The 21,601-nt window shown below is 33.5% G+C and overlaps 1 protein-coding gene and 1 long non-coding RNA gene across 3 annotated transcripts in view; one reads left to right on the forward strand and one right to left on the reverse strand.

Moving 5' to 3' along the window:
* Positions 1-631: 631 nt before the first annotated feature.
* Positions 632-21,601, reverse strand: part of LOC138129245 (uncharacterized) — a 25,591-nt gene continuing 4,621 nt past the window's right edge. Inside the window, exon 3 of the long non-coding RNA XR_011159165.1 lies at positions 632-809. This is a non-coding gene — a long non-coding RNA (uncharacterized lncRNA). The remainder of the gene's footprint in view (positions 810-21,601) is intronic.
* Positions 4,324-18,134, forward strand: LOC138129235 (putative fatty acyl-CoA reductase CG5065). 2 transcript variants are annotated; one of them, XM_069045512.1, is made up of 8 exons: positions 4,324-4,480; positions 9,630-9,838; positions 11,345-11,653; positions 16,523-16,718; positions 16,774-16,972; positions 17,021-17,260; positions 17,314-17,571; positions 17,628-18,134. In XM_069045512.1, exons 2-8 carry the CDS (start codon positions 9,635-9,637, stop codon positions 17,779-17,781), a joined length of 1,560 nt encoding a protein of 519 aa, XP_068901613.1. In that variant the 5' UTR covers positions 4,324-4,480; positions 9,630-9,634; the 3' UTR covers positions 17,782-18,134. The 2 variants fall into 2 exon arrangements, with proteins under 2 accessions (XP_068901613.1, XP_068901622.1); XM_069045521.1 differs by lacking the exons at positions 4,324-4,480; positions 9,630-9,838 and adding an exon at positions 11,116-11,151.

Genomic DNA, 21,601 nt, shown 5'->3' on the forward strand with positions numbered 1-21,601 from the left:
CCTTTAAGGAGCTCGTCGAACAAGAAAACGTTGTATTCAACTCGTTCTTGTGTAATTTGGGCTTTTTTGGCACTCGTGGACCTTTAAAACTCTCGTTTCACTCGAGTTTTAAACTGGTCCACTCATGCCAAAAAAAGCCAAAATTACACACGAACTCGTTAAATAAATAACTATTATAGCTAGTGTCAAACTTTGACATTTTTACGCCTATGATTTAAAGTAAAAATCAAACTATAAAAAAAAAAACGTTCTCTTTTGGATGGCCGCGATAGTACATAAATGGAAATAACTATTACGACGCTTTACCATCACATTAATGGAAAACAAAAGAATAGTGTCAGCTTTACCTAATCAGTATCAGTGACAAAAAACAATCGATGTTAAATTGTTGTCTGCCAAATTATATTTATAAAAAAAAAATTGTTACACAGTCTAGGACTGGCTTACAAATCTATGAGGGGCGTGATGACCAACTTAATAGACCGGGACCAATGGCTTAACGTGACTTCCGAATCACGAGACAGAATATAGCCTTTTTTTTCTTCTTTTTTTTAAATTTCGCCCTGGGTCGGAATCGAACCCGCGACCCTCGCGTCCCTGAGCCGAAACGGACTCCCTTAGGCTATATTCTGCCTATTATTATCATAAAAAAGTCGTTGAAGGTTGTTTGTATTTCTTGTTTGTTTTTTTTTTTGTATTTATTGTATTCAGTAGATATCTGCACAAAAAGTGATGATGAAAAGTTGATGGCCATGGTTTGGACATTCAGCACGTAGAATTGGCTGCATATGCCGTGGAGCTTGTTCTAACTAAAAAAATATTGTGTAAATACAGTAAGTGTTTTCTGGTAAAAAAAAAATCAAAATGAATTGGACAAGTCGGTATCTTGTACAGTTCGAGACACGGAATTTCGGGCATCACTGTCAATATACCGTCAAAAAATGTAAAATAGGCTTTACATTATTAATCTCAGTTTTACTGTTTGTGACGATTTGATTGACATGAACAGAAAATAAATTTCAAATTTTCAAAATTTGACTTTTGAATGTCACGTCAGAGAATTAAAGAGTGATTTACATCGCAATTTTTTGAAGTGACAGAAAATGATGCCCGAAATTCCGTGTCCCTAACCGTATCTACCTATTTAATTTGGATCATCTACGCTTCGTTGTGAGGTAAGTAGAGTACAGTATATTTACGTATTATACAGGGGTTTCATAAATTATTCTTGGATCAGGTGTGCTGTGACTCCATTTATTAACATGGGGACACGGCCTTCTTGAAACACGAATCATTTATGAAAGAACTGTAGGTACAGTTGCGGCCGTTGAAATCTCAGACGGGAAAGATTTAAACACTCTGTATAAATTCCGAAATTTGATTAGCGTAAACAGGATTTTCATCAAGGATTATAAAGTCAGTGTCAGTATTTGACATATTAGGTCAGAATCGCGCGTAACTTTTGAAATGCCGCAATTATCTGATTTTCAAAAATGTGTTTGACTGAGGAACGGTGTGAGTAAAAGAGCCATTGCGAGAGAAATTAATGTGGATAATGTTTGAGTGACATTTTGAGAAACGTCACTTTCAATACCATTTACAAAGCTAAAAGTTTGGCGTTGTCAAAGTGTCTGAGTTTTCAACGGCCGCAACTGTACATGATCAAAGAAAAAGAGATATAGAAAACAACAGTTCTGAAAATCTGTTATGTATAATAGCTTCCATCACACAAACAGCGATGGCGAAGAGAGGTTTTACCAAGACTCCCATTAAAAAGGTTGTGAACTGTAAAACCAGTCATTGTTTTCTTCGTTCCATTTTAACAATAACATTTTGTCAACAATTTTTGTATTTTCGAGTGAAAAACCATTTTTAAATAAAATTCACATAAATGTCAAAAGTGCAGACAAGTGACAGTTTCAAGTTATGCCCCATGTTTTCAGTATTTTTGTTTTCCATAGCCCCCCTTATCTTTTTTTTTAACTGATATATTTTATAAATACGTAGAAGTTATTGTTATAATTTCATAGATTTGAATTTGCTCGAATGCTTGAATGTGTGATCGATTATAAACAACTAAAATTAATTTAAAATAATGACGGCGAAAAAAATTTAAAAAAATATTTGGTTACAGGTAAATCACTGCCACGAATAAAACAATTTATAATAACAGTTTTTCAAGCTACTGACGTCAATATCAACTTTAATTAATTTTACCTATACTTACCTGTAGTGCTGAACGGATAGGATACCTATACAATTTGTGATGTCGCTCATGATGGAAATTTTAATTAACCAAAATGGTGCTTTCCTAGAAACTATTGCAATCACCTAATGCAAGTTAAATTAATGACCACCTTGCCGACAGATTAACTGAAACATGTCGTCGACACACATTTGATGCTTGTCTGAATTTTTTTTTGTAGAAATAGAAAACAATATTTTAATTCAATAACACGAAACATTATTTGTCAATGTCAAATGAGAAAAACCAAACAATTTCAGACAGTTACTTGTTCTTAATTGCAGTAACATTTAATTTAACAACATTTAAATTAAAATCTTAAATTGCATTATTTCAAAACTTTCTCTCTGAAACAAAAAGTTCTAAAATGCGTTCAACACCAATTAAAACTTAATAACAATAATAATCAGACCATTATTTTTTACATCCTCATTTCATGCATCTTCTATTTCAAATCCGAGTAATTAAAAACTTATAACACATTTTTCTTTGATCAGCGTTTTTAATACCTATGTATAAAATGAATCGACAATTTTCTTACCTATTATACAGTGAGCGGCAAAAGTATGGAATAAATTCCTTAAAAATTAAACAAAATTTTTTTCAAAGAAATCTTTGGGCAGGTCAATTTTAGTTTATAAAAATACATGTTTAGTACCAAAGAAAATTCCAAGCAGTCATTTGTTTTCGAGTTATGACGTCATCGATAGTTTTTTTTAAATAGAAACCTCCTATTTTTTTTTTGATTCTGATAGCCCTTTTAATTGTCAAAATGACAGTATAAAAATTTTGTCATCTTACATAAGGAAATTTTTGAGAAAAAAAAATAAATTTGGAAAAAATAAATTTTTCCTAATTTTGACATATAAAGTGACACTTTTCAAAATTAATTGACGTTGGGAAACGTTACACTTTTCGTAACTGGTTACGAAAAGTAAAATCTTTCCTAACTGGTTAGGAAAAATTTATTGTATCATCAATTTGACACTGTCATATTTTTTGTTTTTAAGCAAAATAACCGTGCCTACTTACCTACTTGATATTTTAACACAATAATAATTTATTATTAATGAAATTCATTACTTCGTTTAACGTTTGAAGAAACTTTTTTTTGTCAAAATTAGAAAAAATCTTGTATGTAACACGTTAGGAAATGCAATTTTGTGTAACTCGTGTGATTTTGCGGGATCTCGCTGCGCTCGTCCCGCAAATATTCCACTCGTTACACAAAATAACGCATTTCCTAACTGGTTACATAAATAGCTATTATAACGAACAAAAACAAGTCAAAAAATCAAGTAGGTAAATCAAACAGTCAAATATTACTGTCAACTTCATTTGTATGTGTTATTTGTTTTACAAAACGTTTTAGAAAATGACTCATTTAACAGAAACACAAAGTATAGAAATTTTAATTTTGATTGTGTGCGGGGATAAAACTAGATAAAACTAAAACAGGGGGAATTTCTTCATAAACTTGTTTGTTGTCAACAAGCTGGGGGATGGCAATTCGAACATTTAATTCCATAATTTTAAGTACTTACTAACACAGTTTTTGACTTGTTTTTGTTCGTTATAAAATTTATTTTTTCCAACTTTATTTTATTATTTTTTTTTTTCTCAAAAATATTCTTATGTAAGGTAACAAAATTTTTACACTTTGGCGTTTAGACAATTAGAAGGGCTATCAGAATCAAGAAAAAAAAATAGAGGGTTTCCATTTAAAAAAAACTGTCGATGACGTCATAACTCGAAAACAAATGACTGCTTGGAATTTTATTTTGTATTAAAATATGTATCTTTATAAACTAAAATTGACCTGTCCAAAGATTTTTTTGAAAAAAATTTTGTTTAATTTTCAATGAATTTATTCCATACTTTTTCCGCTGACTGTATTTTTTTAACAGACATAATCATTGTGCAAAAAGTGCAACACTAAGTTGTTCCTTTCACGGTTTTTTTCATATGCATATTTACCTATTTTTCTTGGACAATTGAGAAAAATCGCGATGAAGTAGGCAAGTAGCGAAGCAAGAACTGGTTTCGTGGATAGTCCCTACTAACTTGAAAGTCCAACTTGATATCATACTCAAATGGATATTACATCTTACATCTGTACAACAAATTCAGTTTTGTTTATGCTCTGCTAGTGTCAGTTCGCGGTTCCGGTTATATAACTTAAATAAAAACACGCCAACCTTAGCATTAGCTTGTAACTCGTGTTAACATTACTTGGTAAGTTCATTCATATTTTATTGTGCACGTGTGTTCTTGAATGTTTTATTTGTCGAAGAATGAACCCACAAATTTTCCCCGAAAAAAATTCTATTATCAACAACAATTTAGTTGAAGCAGATTAGTTTTTAATGACAAAAACACGTGGAATAAATTTAGCGAGTCGGTCGGATTATTTACATTTTAGTTAGTATCCCAAACTGCCGCAAGTACAAAATGCGATACTTAACAATAGTACATAATCATTATTTACCAATTACTGTCAATTGTCATGATAATTATTGCTAAAGCGCACGTTTCACCTTCTCTTGGGTCGGTATTTTACGATATCTTCACGCGTTCTTATTAGGTACTTTTAATGAGTGTTGTTTGCTTCAATGCAAAATCATAACAACAATGATCATAAATTGGTGTTGCGTAAGATCAAACCGGCGGTTTTGTTACGTGTAAGTTCATAAAAACGAGAATTTGTGAACTTTCTACACACTTTCGTGAAAAATATGTGGTTGTGCGTATACGCGCAAGATATTTTTTTGAGGTGATTGACATTACTCTTGTTGGGAGACGTCCATCTTCGATGGGAACCTTCATTCATTACGCTCTAATAACGGTTAAAAATAAAGAAAAACTCCCGAGAGTACTCTTGGTGAACGGTGGTGTTCGGTTTGTGCTTGTTTATTTAATTATTTGCGTTCTTGACCACTTAATAAATTTTAAAAGGTATATAATTGACACCGGCGTAAAATATGTAGCACAAAATGATATTTTTTGTTGAACACTGTCAGAATTTGAGAAGTTTCTCCTGTGTGAACGGATTTTGATAAATGTCACAACTTGTCAAAATGAAACGTCAAGCTAATTTTAAAGATTTTAAACGATTTGGAGTTGGAGCCTTTAAAAGGCTCGTCGAACAAAAAAACGTTGTATTCAACTCGTTCTTGTGTAAATTGGGCTTTTTTTGGCTCTCGTGGGTCTCGTTTCACTCGCGTTTTGAACTGGCCCACTCATGCCAAAAAAAAGCCCAATTTACACACAAACTCGTTAAATAAACTACTGTTCCAGTGAATCATCAACAACTAATATTGACTCAAGTTGCAAAAAACCACTTCGCCTTTGCAACAGCACTTTTATGGCATTAGTCATTTGAAATTACTTTAAAACTGTACTTATATGGAAAATATTCAATACAAACTATGATTTTCTGGTATAGTTCTCCCAGAGCTGCAGCGGTTTTATGGCAGGGCAATAGTAATTATTACGCCTGTTGAGATGCCGATACGCGACATAAACAGACCCCTGTTAATCATCATTTTCGTTCTATACCTGTCAGTTTACAGGGTAGTACTTGGACGAATTTACGATTAGGGGTTGTACTTGCGGTTTAAACCTATTGTCGGTGTTGTTAACGTTTATACAATGGTACCCTGCCATAAAACCGCTGCAGCTCTGGGAGAACTTTACCTGTGTGCCTTTATTTGGTTCAAGAATATTGAAAAAACAATTGCAAATGACAAGTGGTTTTTTGCACCTTGAGTCAACTATATCTAACTCCTTTCCTAAAATATTTAAAATAGAAAAACACTAGTTTCAGGAGCAAAAGGTGTTAAAGAATAATTTTTCATAAGAAAATTTGTTGCGGTTTTTAGCAGAGGGTTTTCAATGCAAGTTTGGCCCATAGAATTGTGGGAAAAATAAAATGTCAAAACCAAGTTTAAAATCATGAAATAATTCAGTTATTCAGTTCTTCAGGAGTAAGTGAATTTATATCAATTAAAAATTCAAACAATTTGTTGATTTTGCACATTAAACGGATATTATTTTTAAGAAAATGAGTGAAAGTTTGAAAATAAAACATTACGTACTTTATTTTTACTGTTTTATAATTGACTTACAATTAAATTACAAGTTGCAGAAACATCAGATAAATTAACCACTTTGTACGCCCTAGATTGCACAAAACAACAACGCTTGTGTTTATTTTTTGCTCGCGGATGTTCAACACAATAACAGACCAAGAAAGTAAAATTGACAACTCGCAAAACAGAAACGTTTCTGAACTGAAACATTTTGGATATTTAAGAAAGATCTATTTTTCAAAAATTATAAATGATTAATATTTTTTTTGTTCGACACTGTCAGAATTTGAGAATTTTCTCCTGTGTGAACGGATTTTGATAAATTTGACAACTTGTCAAAACGAAACGTCAAGCTAATTTTAAAGATTTTTAGCGATTTGGAGCCTTTAAGGGGCTCGTCGAACAAAAAAACGTTGTATTCAACTCGTTCTTGTGTAATTTGAGTGTAAAAAGCCAAAATTACACGCGAACTCGTTAAATAAATAACTATTTCAGCATGGTGAGTTTTGTTTATTAATGGCCGGTTGCACCAACGCCAGTTAACTGTAGGTTAAAATGCATCGTTGCTTTAGTTACCTATTGTTATAACAATGTTTTCGCATATTTTAATCTGTAGTAAAATTTAACTCACGTTGGTGCAACCGCCCCTTAATGAAACAAATTAAGTTAAATATTACCGCATCATATATCTATTTGTCCATTTAAAAATTGTCGTAATATTAAAAACGTTTGGACAACTATTTTCTCCAAGCAAATATTTAGTGAGGAGCTTTGGTAGTTACTACGCAAATACAGAATGTGGAATATCCACCAGATATTAAAAAATTCTTGTAATTCTCTATTGACATAAAAAGAAATTATAAATTTTTGTTCTACCGAGTGAAAATGTATCTACACCTAGAGAAAATGATTCTCTCATTTCGATTAATCTTTGTTAATTAATTAGTAGGTATAGTCCAATTTTTACCCTTTTGAGGTGACGTCACGATTTCCTTCCTCGCTTTCACTTTATTGAAACGACAGAAACAGAAAAAAACAAAAAAAAGGCACGTTTATTTATTGATGGTCACTTTGAGGTTATTTTATGCTCCTGTCAATTTGACAATTTTTAATTTCTTTCACTTATTAGATTGATTACAAACATAACCTTTCGAAGCAATTGTCAACAAATTTGACACATTTATAGTTATTTATGATCAATTCAAATTTGTTTCTGATCCTAGCTCAAACATACGTAAAGTTACTAGATAATGACGTCATCGCAAAAGGGTAAAAATTGGACTATACTAACTGAGGCTGAAACTGTATAATTTAATTCAAAAAATAAAATATTTAGCCATCAATTTCGTTTCCCGGTTCATCTACACTTTAATAATAAAAGTCTCTTCTTGACTTTCTTTCTACACTTCTCTTTAAAAAATAAAAAACAACATTTATCTGTCAATTTCTCTTTCCATCTTGATTGCATTTATATTCAAATTTAATGCTCGTCCGAAAACCCATAAGATATAGTCAATGCTTAATTAGCTCGTAATGCATCCAACGAGACCTATCACTATCCAACTCTCACTACTTTTAATAGTGAAAATACTTCTTCATGCAACGATTTAACTCTCGTTAAAAGATATTAAATGAATTAATTATGCGCCACGTTTCATCCAACTATTGCAACTGAATGTTTAGTTACACTCGTATTCCATTATTTAATTTAAGTGGCTAGGTTTCGAAAAAATAAATCTTGCAATGCTTGCAATCATTGCATTTGTATGTAAATTATTGGGTGATTCAAAATGATTGTGGATAAATATGTCCACAATGTATGTACGAAAATTGATGTGGCAACTGTGTGGGTCGGGTAGAGTTGACATTTGTATGACATTTCACAGGCCTGCATTTGATATTTTTAATACCATTGCACATTGACTTGACAATTTTCAAAATTGCGTGACTATGAACTGTCAAAGAAATATCAACTTTATAATGAATGACTTTATCCTACCTACACAGTTGCCACATAGATTTTCGTACATATGGCAACTATGTACAATCATTTTGAATCACCCAGCCGATCGTGGACGGACTAGGTCACTAGGTAATTTAGTCAGCAACAGACAAAAAATGAAATGCATCGTTTAGTGCATAAAATTAGCATTTTTATAGGTTTCTTCATGTTGCTCAGCAACTAAGGAATTCAGCTCTAGGATAAAAAAAAATGTGATTTATTAACGAACACCTCAATGCATTTGACACAACATTAACGACCCTGCCAACTTTTTAACTTGTAACAGTTTATGTTGACTCATTCGCGTCATTAAATTTATTTTTTACTAACTCCATTCTTGTCCTCTCACGTCGCAATAATTAACGTTTGATTTTACAAAGTTTTTCCAGAAGAACTTTACACCAACATTGTGCGCAAAACGTCCACACACGTTTACGTTATTGCAGATTAATTAGAAGAACATTGCAGCAAGTCAATGATATAAAGTGCAAACAAAACGAGAATATTCCAACTATTTTATTTAATCGCGGCAATTTAACAAGATCTAAACATAATAAAACGATCAGATTATGTTTGCGTTGTTCGTACCTCAAAAGTACTTCCAGACCGTGACATTCGTCTGGAACGAACACTCCAATAACACGACACGAAATTTCGAAATTGCAAATGGAGATTATTCCAGCTTAATGCAAGACGTATCTGTTATATCTTCTCTTATGAATCATAAATTTACTCAGATTACCTGTCCCGTTACGAGAGGAGAGTGCAGACTGCATATTTATTAGCGTGACCGGAGCATCAGGAAATGCAACATCAATTCTATTTCCGACATTCTCCCACTATTTAACTTACAACTACTAATTACAATGATATATTTTTGTCAAAATAGTCCTCCGGGTTGCCGGGTTGGTGTCGTGACCTGGCGTTCAATTTTCCGTTGTCGTTTTCGCTCTTCGCAGTGCAAGAGCGTTCCACATTTGAGTTGGCCAACCATTAAATTAGGTTTCGGTGATGGAAAATTTTCGAGTAAAAGTCGAGAGCGTAATGCAAGGAAGCGAACATCGAGTGGAAAAATTCAGACGGTCAGTTTCTCCTTTGCGCAATGGAGACGCAATTTGTTCGGAACCCTATGTTTCAAATTATGGTGGCGTCATGTCGACCAGGAAAAATTGGCAAACTTTCGCCACGATCTCGAAACTTGTGCCAAATCCACGGCGAAAAATTCTTGTTTTTATAAATCAAGGGAGAAACATTTCGCTCCAGTTTTGACGAAAATCCTGTTCGATTGCAGAAAATATGGCTCCCAAGGAGAGAAGTAAAATAGTGGAATGGTACGACGGCAAGTCGATTTTCATAACGGGAGGAAGCGGTTTCATGGGAAAGGTCCTTGTTGAGAAACTGTTGTATTCTTGCAGCGGTGTCAAACAGATTTACATTTTGATACGTGCCAAAAGAGGAAAGGAGCCGCAAACACGCATCCAAGAAATGTGGACGTTGCCGGTAAGTTAGAAAACAAATAAACCATCATTCACTGCTTCTTCGTGTTAAGTGCAGGATGCATTTCTATTGTGTTACTTTGTGGACATAAAGTGTTATGTTAACAACACGTTCTTTACATTTACTTTTCACGCTTTATATTGGCATAACTGGCGTAAAAAATCATTGTTATTTCTGCATCTCTTACTGTTTACAATAAAGGGGTGATTGCACATGACACGGTTATTGATCATTTAAATGTTTAATTAGCTAGAAAAGTTCAAATCATTTTCTTCGTTCAGAAAACCAGAAACACGAGTGTACCGCATTGGTGATCTTTTGTAGAGGGAAAGCTCGTTAAAGTTGAGAAAGCAGTAAATCTTAGTGTGAAAATTTAAGAGTGCATACGTTAACGAGCAATAAGTCAGAGTTCGTTAAGAAATGAGCAATTCTAACTCGTACGACCATCAAGTATTGTTTAACAATTTGCAAAGAAAACAAGAGAGACAGTTCTGGTCATATAAGTACGAGTTGAGAAGTAGTAAAGTTGCGAAAAATAAATTCTGGTCATTAAAGTCATTTTTTACCACAATGGCAAGTGCTCTATTGTGAAACGGTCATAACAAGTAACACATATGTATCACGTTAATTGTTATGCTCTTCTTCTCAAATGAATTAATGAAGTGATTATTAAAATATAATTTGGGGCTATAACATAGACTTGATAGTGACATTTTGGAAACTTGAGTTGTGATACAGTTGGTTGCGAAAAAAACCGTAAATTTGGTTTTGTCCATTTGTCAGTTAATTGTCTAATTATTATTAGACTCTACATATAAAATAATTTTTTAAAATGTCCTAAAATTTTGACCATAATTCTAACCTGTCGTAAGAAGGTTTCATACTACGAAAAAATGATAAAAATGTGTCAATTTTATTTTGACAGTTTTTTTGCAACCAACTGTATCAATCTAAAACTTCAAAATTTTAGATTTATTAAAGTGTCATAGTTTTCGAGGGCTGAAAAAAAATGGGAAATGAAAATTTTCCTAACGTTAATTTGATTTTGTCCATTTGTCAATTAATTAACTACTTGACAATACCTATCAAACAATTTTTTTAAATGTCATTGAATTTTGACAGTGGAAAATAATTTGAATTTCCAAAATAAGCTTCATGAGTTTATCACGAATGCTGTGGAAATTCATCATAGAAATGCTGTTAACAAGATCTTCTGAACGATTCACATTTTGATACCTATAGATAAGATCTCTCACACGGCCACGAAAGAGCAATTACCCACAAAATAAAGAAAAATATATGAGCAGCAACACGAGGTATTTGTTAAACGGTACACTTTGACAATTGCCTTGATTGGCTGGTTGCACGTTGTCATGGCAACACCTTGTTTATTTTCATTTAGGTCTCTTGCCTTTTCCAATGATTTTCAATTTCTTGGGACAATAACAATTTAGTCTTCGAAAATAATGGACTCAAGCGGTGTAAAAATGGATTTTTTATATTTTTTAGATGTTCAATCGGTTGAAAGAATCGCGACCCGACGCCATCAACAAGGTAATACCAGTAACGGGTGATCTGAACAGCGAAGGACTGGGACTGAGCCGACAGGACCTGGATTTGCTCGTAAATAACGCCAACGTGGTGTTCCACTGCGGCGCCACTCTCAAACTGGAAGCCACCCTGAAGGATGCTATCGAGCAGAATACCGCAGGAACTGCACGCGTCATTGACGTTGCAAAACAAATGAAAAACTTGAATGCGTTTATTTACTTCAGTACTGCATTCTGCTCGGCGGACATTGAGGTCTTCGAGGAAAAGGTAAGTTAGTCCGTTGCATCAATTAATCACAATGTATTATAATATATAATTTATCAAAGTGCGAGTCGATTAATTATCGACAATTCACAATTATCTTTACCTTGGTTTTATTAAGGTAGCAATTATTCTTTACTGTATTTTTTTCGCTGTTATAAACGAACGATAGGTGTTTGGTGTTTGGAGTGCATTAAGGTTCAAAGATTGTGATAAATTATTGTTGTATCAGAACTTTCAACACTTTCCAAGATAAAAGCAAAAATACGGCGTGATCAAGAATGACTGATCTGTTGGTAACAATGAAATTTGGCAAATTTGAAATTTACCACGAAAGGTTCATTTTTGTAATAGCCTAAACATAAGCGACATAACCAAAAATGTTTTTAATGTCGTCTCAAGTTAAAAAATGCGGTAAGTGTCAATTACGAACAAGTATCAAAGGATAAAAAATACACCGCAATTTTTTATTATAACATTATTTTCGTTGTTTTTTTCCATTCTTTTCTACAGGGTGACTGACGAAAAACCTTTGATGTTGTATCTTGCTTATTTTTTATCCGATTTGAATAAATGACACATCAAATGAAATAATTTTGAAAACACTTCAATACCAACTAAATAAAAAAAATATATTGCGTCCAGTTTTTGACAGATGAACATCAGCTTCTTTTTTTCAAATAGCACTGTACATTTTTTTTTATTCAGTATTGTAGAGATTTGTCTTCTCAATATAAAAATGCAAAAAACTATACCCATTCATGAAACAAAAGTCAAGAAATTAAAGAGTAAAGGTACAAAATTTAAAAATCAAGTGACCAAAATTAACAAGAGAAAAGTTTGTTCTAAATGCTCGAAATGACTAAGTAAGCTCTGAGTATTCATTTGTCGAAACAGTTTGATAATAATAATATTATAATATTGCTGTGGAAGAAAATTTCCAAAGACGATTTAGTGTTAACCTGTGGTGTGGCATTTTTGGAGATTTGAATCTATTGGATTTCTTTATATTCATTCGAAACTTTCGAGACAATGTTTATTTGACCCCACCAGGTACCCAAAAAGAGTTAAGAAAAAAGATAGTGCGAGTATGTCAGGAAAAACCCCGAAATTTTTTACTGAATGCAAAGGTGGGCATTTCTAGAAGGTATCGATAGTGTCTGCAACAGTATTGAGGAAATTTTGAGCAACTACCGGGTGATCAAGAAGGACTGTTTAAGTTGGCAGTACAATTAAGAACATTTTTTAATTCGGTTATTTATCACACTGCAACTGGATATGTTTTGTTGGTTTATTTGACAAATATCTGATGTAGGTACAGCATTAACAACGACAAGCCACCAACAACCGGAAGTTACTCCTGTTATACGATTTAAAATACGATCCAGTGTTACCAACTTAAACAGTCCTTCTTGATCACCCCGTAGAATAGATTTTGTATTGTTTACAAATTTGAGTACTTGATTTTTGATTTTCAATTTTTTTCATTTAAAATACATTTTTTGTTTTTTCTTTTAATGTAGGAATATTCAGAAGAAAATTCTTTATAAGAACGAATAAAAAAATATATAGAGTGTAATTTGAAAAAAAAGTTGGCTATCGTCTGTCAAAAAATAGATGTCGAAAAAAATATCGAATAGGATAATAATGAAGTGTTTTTCGAACTATTTCATTTGATGTGTCATTTATTCAAATCGGATAAAGAATAAGTAAGATACAGCGTCAAAGGTTTTTCGTCAGTCACCCTGTATTTATTATACCGTGCGATCAACAATTACTTACATAAGGGGCGGCTATGACTTTGACAGTGTTAGATATTTCGTATTTTTGCGAACTCAGCTAATAAATGTCAAACAACTGTCATTGTTCCACGAATTTTGGGAGGCACCCTGTATATTATATGTAATTATTATATTATCTACATCTTTATTTAGTAAAAACTAAATGGATAAAAGTAATTAAACATCACATTTGAACATATTTTTTGATAATATAAAATATCTAAACTCTGTTAAATAATATTTAACGTTACGTACGTTACGTAAAAGAACATGTATTTCAACTTTCAATAATAAAAAAGAAGAAATTATTTGGCTCAAATGTTTCAAGCAACTTTTAAAAGTAACTTGGTGAATAACTATTGACTTTACATGTTAATGTACAAAGAATTAAAAAAAAAACTGTGCTTTTATTAATAATCGTAAAGATTGTTTAGCATTTACAATGATTTAAAAACTCAAGCACATCACATTAAAAAACTTTTCACACATTAAGTTTCTCGAATAAATGCATCGGTAAAAAAACAACAAAATTTTTTCATCAGTCTTTAAAAATAAACCCCAAAATATTTGGATTAAATTGATTTTCTTCAGGTTGTTTAAAGTCAACAATCAACGGTTTAATTTCTAAATCGATAAATTATAACTCAAGTTTATCGTTACTCCTGTCTCGATAAATGTTCCGAAAGGTGTAGGAAAGTTCGTGCCTAATTTACAACAAAGGTGATTAGTACCGTACAATGACCTTAAAATTTATTATGAATGTCCGACCGCAGCGAAAATCGGTAAAAATAATAAAATAATGTAACTGCAACTCGTAACTATTAATGGGAGTTGTCATATTAATATAATGATACACAATTGCTCAATTAGCGCACTCGTTTTGGTCGAGAACTTGTTAAAGGGAGTTGCAACACACCTGGAATTGCACAAGGAACATGACCCAAAAACTCGTAGAAGGTCAAAAAATACAAATTCCAATTGTATTTAATATAGGTACTGGAATTATTTTGAAAAATTAAGCCAGTCAAGTGTCCACATTTTTATTTTCGAGCAAATGAATATATTTTTTCCTTTGATTGTGCAATAAACGCTTCTGAAACGATTAATTAATAATTAATTGTCATACATTTAAGTACAATTATTGGAGCGGTGATATCGCTTCAGTCTTTGAACAAATCAATTTGTTACCTATTAATAGAAAAGCGTCTAATTAAAGATAATCACACTAAAGTAACACAAACAGGCGAACTGCAAGTGATGTTTGTATTGTTTTTAAAATATTGTCAATAACAGAGGCGGTGAATAACCCACAAATTTGCCTACTCAGAGTTCAAACAGTTTCCTCACGGCAATTTACACAATATTTGCCAAAAATAATGCAATAACATGTTGCAGTTTACATATTTTTTCTACGATCGTGCAAAAAGTGAGTGTTCATTGCATTGTTTTCAGTGGAAAAAGTGCCTTTTAATTGCACTAGTGGAATAATAGTAGTTTATTTAATGAGTTCGTGCGTAAATTGGGCCTTATTTGGCACGCGTGGGCCAAAACGTGTGCCAAAAAAGGCCCAATTTACACACGAACGAGTTGAATACGTTTTTTTTTGTTCGACGAGCCCCTTAAAGGTTCCAAATCGCTTAAAATCTTTAAAATTGGCTTGACGTTTCGTTTTGACAAGTTGTGACATTTATCAAAATAAGTTCACACAGGAGAAAATTCTCAAATTCTGACAATGTCGAACAAAAAAATCTTTATTGCACGCATCTGTCAACAGTCTCTCTACGATCGTGCAAAAAGTGAGTGTTCATTGCATTTTTCACACACCACGCACAGGACTGAACTGTTGTTTATCGTTGTTTTTTTCTCGTTGCTATATGTAGTTGTGGCTCGCCAGTAACACGGCTATCTTTTAATTTAAAGCAGTAATAAGTAGAGAAGCTCTTCCTCTGCTTCAGTGTAATAGTGAAAAAAATAGTGGGCCAGTTTAAAACGCGAGTGAAACGAGCGTTTTAAAGGCCCACGAGTGCCAAAAAAGCCCACTTTACACAGGAACGAGTTGAATGCGTTTTTTTGTTCGATCGTAGAAAAAATGTTGTATGAAACATAAATAACTATTAAATGAGTATCTTTTATTTCCATTATATTTAAGTAAAACTGCCACTTACAAAAATTACAGACGAGTTTCTTTTTATAAAAACTGGATTGTTGCATTCGTACTTTTTTCATACTCTTTTAAAAGTGCCAAATTGAAAAAAAATCATCGTTGACTGCAATTGATTCAAATTATAAGTTGTTTAAATAAATAAATCATTCCAATGCAAAGTCTGGTATTATAAAAGCTTCCAGGAAATCTTTGCAGTCGTTATAAATCTACGTTATAAATATAACCTCACAAAATTGATGTCTTGCAAGTTAGAAACTTAGCTAATGCATATCCTTATCAAACATGATTTGCTTTTTATTCTGTCAGCCTTTATATCATTATACTATTATCGAAATTTTTGAGTTGATCAGCGCTGCAGTGGCCTAGAAAATCACCAGACCTGAACCGATGAACTACCTACCCTACACCCTACGGTCAATGAGAGCAGAGCTGATGCTAAACCTCATAAAGCTCTGCACTCGCTTCTCTCTGTGATAAAAAAAAATCATTAAACTGTTTTCCTTAGGACTTGATAAATGTCATCATACGAAAGGTCTGCTGCTTTGGATGTTCTTCAAACAGGCAAGAAATAGTTATTTTCATACCTATGAGTAGCGCTGTCAGATTACTTTCAGGTATGAGGCCGAAATTTGAAACACGAGGCGGTAGCCGAGTGTTGCAAAACAGGTCGAATACCTGAAAAGTGACAGCGCACGAATACTGAATAACGTCTTACATTTCAGCGAATTTTTTGCGCACACTGTTACGTAACTGACAAGTACAAATTTTGAAAAACGGAATCACTTTATTTTTTCTTTTACTAGGATCGAAACACCTTAAAATCAGATAATCAAATCACACGCCCCCTTTGCCAAAATTCTCATTTTAAAATTTAGAATAACACCCAGGGAACGTTACAGAGCGCATAAGAATGAAAATCCTATTCGCTAGGTCTACGACTGCCGTGACAACCCCCGCGACGTCATAGAGGTGGCAAAATGGATGAAAGACGACGCCTTGCAGATGGCAACCCCATCCATCATCGCCCCCCATCCCAACACCTACACCTACAGCAAAAGACTCGCCGAAAAACTTGTAGCGGACGAGTTGGTGAACATGCCCGTGTGCATAGTGCGCCCCTCTGTGGGTACGACTCGGTCAAACAGCAAAAATAAATTTTCTGCTACTGTGTTGAATTTTAGTGGTTCCCGCCATGAAGGAGCCGCTCCCGGGATGGGTGGACAGTCTGAACGGGCCGATGGGGCTGTTGGTGGGAGCCGGCAAAGGAGTGATAAGGTCGATGCTCGCCAAGGGGGAGAATAAAGCGCAATTAGTACCGGTCGATATCGCAATCAACGCCACTATAGTCATCGCCCAGAGGATCGGTTCCAAAAAAGAGAAGTCAGTGGCGTAAAAGGAAAAAATGCCGAGTGAACGGTGTGGTTTCAGGATGAAAGAGGTGCCCGTGTACAATTTGACGCAAGACGAGGTGTTGCCAATCACAATGGGGGAGATTTTAGACAGGGGCAGGCGAATAGTGTACGAGAACCCATTCGAGATGCAGATCTGGTACCCCGATGGGGACATCAGATCGTCGCGGCTAATCCACGAAATCTACTGCATATTTTTGCACTGGCTCCCGGCTTACTTCATCGACTTTTTGTTGTTCATTTTTAGGTACCAAAGATTGTAAGTTATTTGACTTTTCTCCAAATTTAAAATAAATGTGATTGGGATTTCAGTATGGTGAGATTGCAAAGAAAAATCCACGACGGTTTGGGACTTCTGCAGTTCTTCACTGTGCGCCAGTGGATATTCAAAAGTTCCAATTTTCTTAATTTGACAAACGACATGACGGAAGAAGAGAAAAACATATTCTGTATGGATTTCTTGGCGGTGTCGGCAGAAGAGTACTTGACGGTCTCGATCCTCGGTGCGCGCCAGTATTTGATGAAAGAAGATCTATCAACAATACCGCGGTGCAGAACTAAACAAAAAATGTAAGTGTACGGGTTCTTCCGATCGATGCTTCCATCATTGGTTTTCGCTCTTTCAGTTTGTACGTCCTTCATAAATTTTGCGTTTATGGCTTCTACCTTCTTATTCTGTGGGGGTTAGTGTCACTATTACCGAAAATAAAGTTGATGTTTGATGTGGTCGGAAATTATGCCAACAAACTACCAGTGGTTGGTACACTCATCACAAAATAAACGAAGAGAAGCAGCAATAGAGATGGGTGGAACTACATTCAAGTCAGTTATAAATGAATTAATTAGAAACGCCAGTATCAGTATCATGGGTACTCTGCACAGATACGTCAATATTTTTTCTGATGCTGTTAAAATACACAGAAAACAAAAATCTAAATATTGTATGTTATTTTGGGCAAATAAAACTTCTTTTTGTTGGAGTTTGTCAATTGCAAATTGTCCTGTAATTTCAAATATTTGGTTTTTTGCATTTTTGTTTTACAGGTGTCGTTAAAAATTAGATGGTGATGTATTTACTTATGTAGTTACTTATATTTATTTTTACGTTTGTTGAAATAAATACTCAAAAAAGCTATATTTATTTTCTTAACCCGATGAAAAAGTTTTCGATTATTTGTCATGACATGAAATGGCTAGACACCGTGAAGTAAAAATTACAAATAACGTTAAGAAGCAAAGTGACGCTTCTTTAGTTTTGGATTCTTTGAGAACTTCCAGTACTCAATAGCGGTCACCCCTGGAGGTGCAGAATGGAGAACAGTAGACAAGCTTGTTAAATAAACTGCAATTACGAGTACATAAGAGATTTTTTCTATTCGTCCAACTGCTCCACGTCGCTAGATTTGTTTCTTGACGTGGTGCCACTAAAGGGTTAAAATATGAATACCTATGAATTTTTAGGGTCAAGTGATTAGTTTATGACATTTTTCGGTCTCTTTTTACGCAATTCGAGGCAATAATTGAAAATTGTGTAACCGCTTGTTTGCTAACGCAAGTAATTATACGAGTATAAGCAATTTGCACTTACCTAACTAATTAACATTCATTTTGAATCAACAATCATCAATCGTTACATATTACAAAATCATGGTACAGTTCATTTCAAAATTATCGAGTACACCTCAAAAATCAAGAAGTCGATTTATTACAGTTTCTTCCACATGTAAAGATGCCTTTTTGAAATTTAAACGTCATGTTTTTTATATGGTTAAGTAAGTTTGACAACATAAAATGTCCCTGATAGCCCAATACTGGGCTACCCTCCGAATCGACCACCCTTCTTCTAATTTGGAAAGAATTAGCACTTTCGCGTTTTCGGTTAGATTAGGCATTTTGTTTGTCAAAATTGACATTGATCGTTGACAAAAAATGTAAGTGCATTTTACACTGTAGAAAATTAGGTGTACTCTATAATTTTAAAATTAACTGTACATATAGGCAAAAATATTGTGTTAAAAATCGCATTCATGAATCTACTATCCAATGAGAAAGCTGCGTTTATTGTTATAACCATGAATAGGTACATAAAATATTTCCGGAAAGAATTTTGACAACTCCAGGTGGAAAGAAAAATATTTCCAGTAGTTATAACAAAAATAGCAAAATTTTTATTCGAATTACTACATTTTTATAAATAAAAGTTCAATCTGTTGAGGAGATAAAATTCTACAGTCTTGATATGTATTTTTAAAAGACTTTAGATACATTTTTTGTCCTTCACTGATGGTTAATTTATTCATGCGATTTTCTTGCCGAATATCCCTCTGCATACATAGATTCGTATCCTGAAAATTTTATTTTGTGCATTGCTGACAAAGCAATCGCCCTCGTCTGATTGATAACTTTGTCAGCAATGCACTCAAAAAAAAAAATTCGGCATCGGGATATTATAAGTGAAAATCACACACCTGAAGTATAGACGAGCGGATAACCACTAAAATCGTTCACCAACCCAATCTTCGCGTAGAACTAAATGAGTGATACCTCAAAATGTTCGTCTTGAAGTGCTTAATATATATCCAAAGTTACGACATCGGCCATTGGTCCTGACAAAAGTTATTGGTAGTAAACGAAAAAAAATATATTTTTTTTCTAAAAAGTTTAATTAATTACCTACCTCGCTCTCGCTACAGTTATTGAGATGTTTTTAACACTATTATTTAGTATAGAATGTCTACTTTCCAACGATATACAAAAATGTATGTTAATTCAATTCTAATCGACTCTAATTAATTATAATAAAGACAGGGAGTATGTCGCATAAAATCGATTCAGTTAAAGTGCACTATTTTTGTTTAATAACTTTTTTATAAGATCGAAATCTGCAAATCGGTACACGTGACAAGAAGCAGAATTTTATAAGGAATATTTCATTCGCTTATGTTATCTACTTATTTTGATAAATAAAGACAGGGGAGCGAAAAAACGGAAGCAACTACACTGGACTCCGCATGTATACCCCTCACCGCACTACCCGCGTTGAAGCCCACATTGTTTAGGAATTACTTGTAGGGCGTGGATTCTTTTATTATTCTTTTGAAAAGACATTTTATTTTTCAATTTTAGCATTTGATGAAACTTGTAATATACCTATAGTTTTTTTTTGTTTAGTTTGTGCAACATACATTTAATCCCTTCTTTGACACACAGACATTTTGAAGAATCGCATTTTTTTTTTCAGTGCAGAGCAAATCTAGGAGTTCTCTCAAATCATAGGGAAATGGTGCTTGAGTCGCAGTAATCGGTGAAAGTATTCCGTTTTTAATGTCCCATCCATATTGAAAAACATCTAATTTGTCGACCATAAAAACGTGACTGTTGATCCATAGGTAACACTGATAATAAGATCTACATAAAAAAATGTAAATTGTAAGAATACTTTAGAAAATCTAATAGAGAATTCAACGAACGTGTCAAGAACCAATGAACGTTAAGAACTGGACTGAATAACAGCCAATTACGAGCGAGCTTTTTTGATTATTCTGTAGGTACAAAATAAATAGGCGATTATTCTGCATCTAACTCTTCAATTGTCACCGAATCAACAAATTCGCTTTTGACAGTTTAAATTTGTTATTATAAAAATTGCAAAAATGGAAGCAAATAGATGGTACTGCTAATACGTAATGTTATAAATACCTATATATGTTAATGTTGATAAATACCGTTTCGTAAATGTCTGTGGTTCTGGTTTGTTAAATTCTCATGTAAAATACAACTCTTGACATGGACATGTGCGGATTATATTTCGACTGAATTTTACGAGTTGCTATGATTTTGGAAATATAACGAGTGCGAAGCGAAGCGTAGCACGAGTTGTATCTCCAAATATCATAGCAACTCGTAAAATTCAGTCGAAATATAATCGGCAATGTCCATGTCACTCGTTATATTACTACTGATAATACCTTAAAATATGTTGATAAAATGCAATTCACTAGCTGGTTTTTTGGTATTCATAGTTAATTTTATTCTACTTTTGTCAATTGAATCTTTTGTTTTCGCAATCATATAATTTATTTATGAATTTTCTCACCAGTTGTAAAGAATCATCAACAGAACATTTTCCAAACTCAGATAAGTTACATTTTTCTGACTATTCCATTCACCTGTCATTTGTTAAAAATGGACCAATAAAAACACAATTTTACACATTTGTTACAATGGTTTCAAAAAATTGGACCGAATATTCCCACTCGTGGAAATTGTATCGGTAATACCACTAGTGATCGCAGCGATAATTTTTAACAAATGAATGCAGCCTTGAGAATTGCTTCCAAATGGACTCACGTGTCTTTTTTGTGTTGTTGGAAACATTTTCTTCGATTTCTGCGTTAATTTCTTCTTCCGATTTGCTGCCAAATTGGTTCATGGACTAGTCTTCCGAATAAAACTCGTAGTCCAAATTATGTAGACTATTTTTCAAACTGGTTTCACTCATTCAATTGTTTTTGCGAATCTCACTCGTGCTGACGCACTCGTGGATTCATTCCCAAGCACAATTGAACCCACGCCCTACAAGTAATTCCTAAACAATGTG

This window comes from Tenebrio molitor, chromosome 1 (assembly GCF_963966145.1).
Source record: "Tenebrio molitor chromosome 1, icTenMoli1.1, whole genome shotgun sequence".
Taxonomy (NCBI): Eukaryota; Metazoa; Arthropoda; class Insecta; order Coleoptera; family Tenebrionidae; genus Tenebrio; species Tenebrio molitor.